This window comes from Gigantopelta aegis, chromosome 6, assembly GCF_016097555.1.
Source record: "Gigantopelta aegis isolate Gae_Host chromosome 6, Gae_host_genome, whole genome shotgun sequence".
Taxonomy (NCBI): Eukaryota; Metazoa; Mollusca; class Gastropoda; order Neomphalida; family Peltospiridae; genus Gigantopelta; species Gigantopelta aegis.
Genome location: NC_054704.1, coordinates 49,427,594 through 49,437,593, shown reverse-complemented (window position 1 = coordinate 49,437,593; position 10,000 = coordinate 49,427,594). Strand labels below are relative to the sequence as shown.

The 10,000-nt window shown below is 34.8% G+C and overlaps 1 protein-coding gene across 1 annotated transcript in view; it reads right to left on the bottom strand.

The window, feature by feature from the left end:
- LOC121374591 (receptor-type tyrosine-protein phosphatase epsilon-like) overlaps positions 1-10,000 on the bottom strand; it is a 43,851-nt gene that overhangs the window by 16,649 nt on the left and 17,202 nt on the right. Inside the window, exons 6-8 of the mRNA XM_041501697.1 lie at positions 8,874-8,982; positions 7,573-7,646; positions 6,651-6,856 (exon numbers count right to left, since the gene is read on the bottom strand). Coding sequence (XP_041357631.1) covers positions 6,651-6,856; positions 7,573-7,646; positions 8,874-8,982 — 389 coding nt within the window. The remainder of the gene's footprint in view (positions 1-6,650; positions 6,857-7,572; positions 7,647-8,873; positions 8,983-10,000) is intronic.

The following is a 10,000-nucleotide window of genomic DNA, read 5'->3' as shown; positions in this document are numbered from 1 at the left end:
TATATGAATAGTTAAATTATATAAATACATGTATACAGAAATGCAACGAGTGGACATAACAAAAATACACATATACAATAAGGCAATAATGTTAGGTATAGTAGAATAATTGAAGTTCATTATATAATTTGTTACACATGCACTAGTATATTTCGATTTATTAAAATAGGGATATCTGTGATATAATAATAAAGCATATTTAACTCGAGTGATGTGGTATATGTTGATACAAATAGCTATGGTCTTTTAAATTTATCATTAATTTCTTTGATTAATTTGCTGACTTTTCTTAGGACACCCATTTTATTACTAGTCATTAACTCTTTAAATTTTAGGGTACTGGGGTTCACATAATAATATTGTTTTAGAAATGTTTTTCGAGACTTAGTAAAGAAGGCACAAAGTGAGTAGACAAATTCCAGCTTCAAGAAACATATCGAGATCATCGATAACAGGAGAGATTCCAATGCAGTTTTGGCTAAGAAGATACGTTTCCTGGTCATTTAAGTGTAAAGAAAATAGGACGGGTGAAAAATGTTAACCTTGACGCACGGCGATGTTACATGAGAATAGTTCCGAGTATATATTGTTAGTGCAAATGCAAGATTTAATACCTTGACACATTTGGTGGATAATTTTGAAACATTTTCCATTTATATTATTGTCTAATAATTTTTGCCACAAGCAGGTTCTGGGGATCATATTAAAGGCCTTTTGAAAATCGATAAAAGCACAGTATATTTTCTTTTTCCTATTTTTAAAAATTTCTATTAAAGAGTGAATACTAAATAGATGGTCGGTAGTAGAATAGCCTTTTCTGAATGCTGTTTGGGATTCGCTCAATATGCTATGCTCGTCAATAAATGAATTTAGTCTTATGTTTAAAATTGTGGTAAATAATTTAGAACAGCAGCATAACAACGTTATTGGTCTGTAGTTTTCAGGCATCAGTCGGGTTCCTTTATTTTTAAAAATCGGTTTAATAATTCCTATTAACCATTCATTAGGAAAAATACTATGGTCTAGCATAAAGTTAAATAGTTTAACGTAGATCGGGATCATCAGATCGATAGAAGATTTTATATACTCGTTTACAATGTTATCTATTCCAGTTGCTTTGCCATTTTTCAGTTGTTTAATTGCATTTCTTATTTCGCCTTCTTTAATTTTTCCGTTCAAGACATTATCGTTATTTATATCGATATCGTCAAGATTTAATTCGTTATTGTGATCAGATTCAGGCGGCTCTCCTTCATTGAGGTTTTTATAAAAATTAAAAAAATCTTCTATGGGCATTAGGTTTTTCTCCTGTTTCTCAGGTTTAAGGATTTTATAAAAAGCTTTGGGTTCGTTTACTCTCAGATTTCTCATTTGCTTTTCAATTTTAAATTTCTGAGCGGACTGTTCAGTTGTTAAGCATTTTTTATATGATTTACTTGCATTAAGCAGACTACGTTTATGTTCTAAAGTTCTATTATTTGTATATACTTTCTTTGCCTGATGGTAATTACAACGGAGAAGTCGGCACCTGTGGGATTTTACAAATAGTAATCGTTTACGTTTAGTGTACGAAGGCTGATTTGCGTGCCGTGCTCGGGATTTCCAAAAAGTGGATGCCGCCGCGTCTAAAAATAGGTTTTTCATTGCGTCGACGGTCTGGTTCACACGTGCTTTGATATTGACAGATTGGTCGTCGAGGATTTCGGAAATGTTTACAAGTGAGTCCAGGTCAATTTTGTTAATGAATTCGGTACACTGCTCGGGTGCCCATTTACGTAACCTTTCGTTCATTAACGGTAATCTATTTTCCGAGCTACATATATCATCGTCGTTTGGGTGTTCCGATACACGAATACATAGTTCTACGGGCAGCAACGACAGTTTGATCAATCCACACGCGTCGAGGTTTTGAGGTTCATAAACAATTAAATCTTGATGGCGGGACTAAAGAACTATGTCGAGAGATCGAGGTTATCGAGTGTTCGAAGTTTGAGTTTTCGAAGGTCGTTATTACTAGTTTGTATAGCAATTCGGCCGGGACCGTCGCTTCAAGTCAAGAGATCGAAATTTTCGAGAGATCGAAGGTTGAGTTATGGACGTTTGACTATATACATATATACTGAACAAAAAAAGAAACTTCCGATTTGTACATATAGTATTTGTTGTGTTAAAGAATTCATTGTGTAATGAAATTATATAGGTAGTATTAGCCTTGAGCTGTATTATCAGGATTCATGAATTTTATCGATTATTTTTGCACTGTTAATCGTCGACAACGTGAAATTCAATTTGCACATGCATGCATGGTTCGACATGTTCCGTGTAGTATTCGGTCAATTTTTTTACTTGTCTTAATGACATTGTTGTCAAGTGAACGAAAACGCTTCAAAATTTGTAAAAAAAAATTTAACGTTTTTTACATTGTAGCATTTTTAGTATGCCAAGAATACCCAATAATTTACGCGAACGGGCGATTGGCATGCTTGATGCTGGCATGTCGACAGAAGACGTTGCAAGGCATGTTGGGAGTTCAAGTCGAGCGATACGAAATCTTCGCGTAAGATTTCGAACGACAGGAAGCACCAACGACTTGCCACCTCGTGGACGTCCGCGTGTTACAACACGTGGTCAAGACCGCTATATCATGAACACGCATTTGCGCAATCGATTCCAAACTGCCACTGCTACTGCTGCTAACACACCTGGGCTTCACAATAACCGAATCAGTGGGCAAACTGTTCGTAATCGTCTGCGGGAGAACGGTTTACATGCACGACGTCCTTACGTCGTATGCGTTTTAACGCAACGTCATCGTCTAAATCGTCTTAACTGGGCACGTGTACACACTCGTTGGATACGGCGACGCTGGAATACCGTTCTTTTTTCGGATGAATCCCGATTTTCTTTACAACGTGGTGATGGCAGGGTGCGCGTCTACCGTTGGAGAAATGAACGCTATGCTGACTGTTGTGTTCTTGAACGAGATCGTTTTGGGGGTGGGGGTTCTGTCATGGTCTGGGCAGCCATTGCCCATGGTTATCGTTCACCACTAGTGGCAATTTAAATGCTCAACGTTACCGCGATGACATTCTCGCTCATCACGTCATTCCTCTGTTCTATAACAACGCCAACATCTCGATTTTTCAGCATGATAATGCCACATCTCATACAGCTAGAGACACTGTAAATTTTCTTAGGACAAATAACATTGATTTCATTGATGACTGGCCCGCTAAAAGTCCTGATCTCAACCCCATCGAGCATGTCTGGGATAGTCTGGACAGACGATTGAGGCGTCGTCCCAACCCACCCGCTAACGTCAACGAACTTCGTCAAGCGCTCATTCAGGAATGGAACAATATTCCACAGGCAGAAATCAACACGTTAGTCAATTCTATGCGCCTGCGATGCACTGCAGTGGTCAATTCAAGAGGTGGTCATACCAGTTATTAAGTGGGTGTTTTTATTTTTAAACCCTACCACACTTGGTCAAAATTTCTCCCAGTTTCTGTTAACCTATGGCCGTGATTTTTGCACCAAACGATGCATCATGGAACACTCTTTAAACGCATATATAACAATTATTCCCCCGGTTTGTTTTCATCAAGTTATGTTCAAGCAAAGTTAGCGGAAGTTTCTTATTTTGTTCAGTATATATATATTAATCCCAGTCGGCGGGTCCATTGAGTTATTTCTCGTTCCATGACTGGTACATCAAATGCTGTGGTATGTGCTATCCTGTCTATGACATGGTGTATATAACAGATCCCTTGCTACTAATGAAAAAATGTAGCGGGTTTCCTCTCTAAGACTATATGTCAAAATTACCAAATGTTTGACATCCATTAGCCGATGATTAATAAATCAATGTGCTCCAGTGGTGTCGTTAATTTTTTATATATATATATATATATATATATATATATATATATATATATATATATATATATATATATATATATAGACGATAAAGACATTAAACGACAGTATAGAGCCCTTTGTGTACGTGCAAACATGTTGTTGCAGCGATTTGCAAAATGTTCAGAATCTGTTAAAACACAAGTTTTTGTGAGTTATTGTAGTAATTTGTACGCTGGTGCATTATGGGTGAAATTTACACAGGATACCATGAAGGATCTTAACATATGTTATAATAATGCATACCGATGGATGATCGGACAACGACGACCATACAGTGCCAGCAAGATGTTTGTCAGTCATCGAGTAAAAGAGCAGAATCGAAACAACTTCAAACGACCTACTTGCCCACCTGCGGTGTACAACTGTGTACGTCAAATCTGTATGTGTAAATCGCTGGCACAAGCTGCTGTATATTATGTAATCAGTTTTGTATGTGATGTTTATATATGTTCTATGGATCTCTGATCTGAAATAAAAATCTATTATAATATATATATATATATATATATATATATATATATATATATATATATATATATATATATATATATATATATATATATATATACAGTGGACTCTGTCTAAACCGGACTCACTTCGTACCGTCGAAATAGTCCGGTTTACATAGAGGACCGGTTTAGACAGAGTTCACCCAGAGTTATGGTTCTTGAATGATCGACAATGACATTTGATCCCATGTTTTGACTGTAGATTTGAATCAAATTCTTGTATTAATTTGATTTTAGTTTCTAACGAAAGTACGATACGTTGTCGTTTTTGGGGTCGTTCCGCCATTATAAATGAAATAAGATAACACAAAATATACGTATGTGTGTATGTATGCCCACAAATGACTGTCAGGTCAGATGTCGGGAATTAACCTGCTTATATCAATTTAATGTTCAAGCACGCTCGTTGCGAGCACGATTTCTGACTAGGGTCAGAAACTGTGCTCACAACGAGAGGGGTGGGGAGAGTGTTAGTAAAAAAAAAAACAACTTAAAATTAAAAACATTTATACAAATGATTAGATAAAAATACTAATTAATGGTTAAATAAACTTTATTTACAAGGAAGTTAAAAAGTGTTTATACAAAGGGTTAAAAATATACGAGCGATTCGCACCTATTTATACATGCGTTAGGTTGACAAGTATAACTCGCCGAATTCATAAGAGTGAAATCAGTTAGGTATCAACACACACATTAATATTAATCCGATTGATCTAACAACCTACCGCAATAAGAGTAAACTTCACACGTGTGCGATTACATTTTGTATTTGGCGTCCTGATTACTTGGCAGTTGACGATCATTGTTCAACTAATTAATCAGCCCGTCGTTCAGTCAAATCCCAATCCGGTGTAGACAGAGGTAATTAATGCATGAACGGTTCTTTCGTTCTTGATTTTTGATCCGGAGTCCGGAGTAGACAGAGTACGGATTAGGCAGAGATTTATACCTAAGAGATAAACGGTAGCTGAACGGGACTTTAGAAATGGACCGGTTTACGCAGAGATCCAGATTACACAGAATCCGGTTTAGACAGAGTCCACTGTATATATATATATATATATATATATATATATGTGTGTGTGTGTGTGTGTGTGTGTGTGTGTGTGTGTGTGTGTGTGTATGTATGTATGTATGTATGTATGTATGCATCTATCTATCTATCTTTCTATCTATATATATATATTCTTCAAAAAAAGTAGGGGAACCTGAAATATTAATGTTAATATCAACTATTAGACCGAACATACGTTTTGACCACAGACATCCTAGTAAAGAACGTTCAGGTCTGTTTATCTACACACCGAAACACATTCCATAGTTTGCACATGCATCACGCAGTTGCCCCGTACACGTGCGTGGGGTGTCATTCTCGAGTTTGACAATTTCCAGGAAGGTCCATTAATGACTGTGGAACATTATTTCTGTCAATCTTTTTCATTCTGTTGATCATACAGTTGGTACTGTTTTGTTTTTAGTCATTTTTATTGTTTGAATTTGCGATTTACTGATAATAAACGTCAACTTTCAAATTTCACTTCTGACCCCAATCGTCCTTCAAGATCTTTGATGGTCATAAAACCTACTGTAATACTGAACTACCGATTGTAATGTTTGCCCAGTTAATTCACTATTATCATATAACCATTCCCCACAGCTAATATACCTTACAATTTTGACAATTGTAAATTCTTATTAGAGTTCCCCTTTTTTTGAAGAGTATATATTACAATAAATACAAAAAAGTAAAGTTTGTTTTATTTAACGACGCCACTAGGGCACATTGATTTTTTTATGTTATCATTGGCTATGGGACGTCAAACATATGGTCATTCTGACACTGTTTTTAGAGGAAAGCCGCTGTCGCCACATAGGCTACTCTTTTACGACAGGCAGCAAGGGATCTTTTATTTGCATTTCCCACAGGCAAGATATCACAAACCATGGCCTTTGTTGAACCAATTATGGATCACTGGTCGGTGCAAGTGGTCTACACCTACCCATTGAGCCTTTCGGAGCACTCACTCAGGATTTGGAGTTGGTATCTGGATTAAATCTCCCATGCATCGACTGGGATCCGAACCCAGTACCTACCAGCCTGTAGACCGATGGCCTAACCACGACGCCACCAAGGCCGGTCATAAAAAAAATAAAAAATAAAATATTTTTTTAAAAAGACCACACTGTTGAAAGTACTAAGCACAGATTATATCTTACATTAAATTCTTTTAAAAAGTCTTCTTCCGATGTTTTGGCAAAGATTGCAGCCAGCTTGCCAACTTCAATTCCTGTAGCTACAGGTAAGCAGTTGACATTGTAGTACTCGTTGTGGTTGTCTTCAATACCCATAACCATATAGGTGTTGTCCACATCTGGCACATCATCTTTATCAAAGCCAACATTTGAATACATATTGGTAACACCTGGAATGAAAACAAGACCACGTTCATTTCACTTCTCAGCCATTGTTTTAAGGGAATTTATTTACATCGTTTTCACACCTGCCTCTAATTTTTATTAAGGTTTTGGTTAATTTTTCCACAAGAAAGTAATATTCTTATGACATTTTATTGAATGTTTTACTTATTTGTATAAAAGATTACAAATTACTATAATTTAACTTTTAATTATTGTTAACCTAACTATTAAAAATAGGATACGCTATCTCTTCAGTATGAAATCCTGAATCAACATACCTGATAACGTGAGTTAAAATTAATAAGATTAATTGTAAGAACAAAAAGTGGCCTGCCATTTGCTAAGAGAATGCCTTAAAATGGCCAAAAATCGTAATAGATAACATAGGGTATCACTCACAAACTATCTACAAATTTAAATGGTTTATCAACTCATTAAATTGTACCTCTTTCATATAAAACTTTAAGATATTACTCAGGATATTTGTGTATTCCTGATATTTTAATTTCATCAACTCGTATATTTTAAACTTTGTCTGTAATACTTTAACTTTGTTATTAAATACTTTCTAGTGAAATATAGCAATACACACGTGCTTTAAATTTGTTATTAAATGCTTTCTAGTGAAATATAGCATTACACACGTGCTTTAAATATGTTATTAAATACTTTCTACTGAAATATAACAATACACACATGTATTACTTTAGAATTGACTTACTTTTTGATTGTTCTTCCCTGTTCGGTAGTACCGCGATTTCATTTGATGAGTTTTCCTTGGCTGTGTTTCTCAGTCTGAAAAATAATTGTAATTTTAATTTAATTTATTAATTATGATAAAACTGTAATATGCAGTCTTTCATTCCACATGTTAAAGGGATGTCATTAAATGTAATTTTCAGGACTTCACTGGTGATAACTGAGTAGCTTAGCTGAGCTTTTCCTAATTGTTTTATAGTCTTATTCTTATGTATCCTATAATTATTAATGTACTGGTATTATTCATTAAAAATCATTAAATAGGTATTTATTTCAGTAATGTTGTATGAATTGTCAATTGGGGAGATAAACTGAAATATTAGTAAGTAAGGCAAAACAAAAAGAAGAAAAAAAGAATCGGTTTATGGTCAGACCAAAGTTTTTAGACTTGATGCGGCAATGCGCCTTTTTTTCTCTCTCTTTTTAAAGCATGGATTTCACAGAATAGGTGGGCATATTTGATACCAAAATAAGGGGCATATTCAAATTAAAATCAGAATGCACGTCGTAGTTCATGCGCGATGGCATTTTGGCTCCAAATGTAGTGTTTACGTCTTAGCAAGAAAAGCCCAGCAAAACTCGACGTCATAACGCGAGAAATTAAAAAAAATGTCAAAATTGACGAGGTGCGCTGACCAGAGACCAGAAATGTATTTTGTTTGAAAACAGCGTGTGGCCCTTGAGGTACTCATAACACGAGCAGTATTCTGTCTAAAATAACTAGGCACGGGGCAGTACAAACAGAATTAGGGTACAACGATTTATGGTTTTCCCAGGTAGACCAACAAATATTTACAAATTCAAAACCTCTCCAACCCCCTCTTCTAGATATGACGCTTCTTTCATCTGAATTAATTCCTGGACCTACACATTAGACCATATATATTAAAGTGATTCATAACATATCTTCGTGTTATGTTTTTGCCTTCATCTGAATTAATTCCTGGACCTACACATTAGACCATATATATTAAAGTGATTCATAACATATTTTTGTGTTATGTTTACCTTTATCTGAATTAATTCCTGGACCTACACATTAGACCATATATATGAAAGTGATTCATAACATATTTTCTTGTTATGTTTTTACCTTTATCTGAATTAATTCCTGGACCTACACATTAGACCATATATATGAAAGTGATTCATAACATATTTTCTTGTTGTGTTTTTACCTTCATCTGAATGAATTCCTGGACCTACACATTAGACCATATATATGAAAGTGATTCATAACATATTTTCGTGTTATGTTTTTACCTTCTCATTAGAAGAACTCCGAGTATGACAAGCACAATTACTGCAATCAAACAACCTGCTGCTATTCCACTAATAGTTCCAATTGTCAGACTAGACGATGGCATCGGAACTGAAAACAATATGTTATTTTCAGATACATGATATATTACACATATTGATCATAAGGGAACTTCATTTGGTATTCATGTTCTTGCTGATTTGTCAATTACAATTTAAACTTGCTTGTCAGAATTTAAAACATAAAGTGCTAACATCATTATCAGTTGTTCAATTTTATTATGCGCATACGGTAATTCAAATGACTGTCAACTGCATTTTGCTAAAGAAAATTCTTAATATCTATACTGGGTTTTCTTTTTCTAGAAAAATATCTCAAAAGAAAAACTATATAATACAGTATTTAAAACCACTAAATGTCAATTTCATTTGTCTGATGTATAAACCTATTAAAAAGATAATAACTTGAACTGATTATATGTACCTAACGTAATGATATTTATTATAATGGTAATTTTAAAACTATTAATAATTTTGCAATAAAACCACATCAGACAAATAATGTCATAAACTAATTTTAACTCGAATAACTGGCTTGAAACAACATCTAGTTATACACAAGAGCAGTACATTCAATATGAGGATTAGCCTACAATAAAAGCAGGTCAGAGCCAAATTGGACCATACGATTATGGTAGCCAATGAACTAGGCCAATGTCTCACAGTGAAAGGAATTTTAGACTGAGAAATATGAAAATCTCTTTAATTGCTTGACTGAAATATTATCTGGACACACAAAACAAAACATTGGAATGGCCAATAAGATCATACTTCATTTGCTCTGCAATAAAAATTAGCAAGGTCTATTCACGTGTCTCATTATTTTACTCTTGTCTTCTATATTACTGAAACAAGGTCTATTCGCATGTCTCATTATTTTACTCTTGTCTTCTATATTACTGAATATTCTTAATTTTAGGGCCCGTTATTTTTGTTCTTCAATGGACATGCCCTGTGCAGAAAGCCCAGACTCTTCGGCATGTATGAATTTTAATTATACTGGAGCATACTTTTACCATATCTTGTCGATCTATCTACATGGATGACTTACTTTTTTCAGTACAAAATGT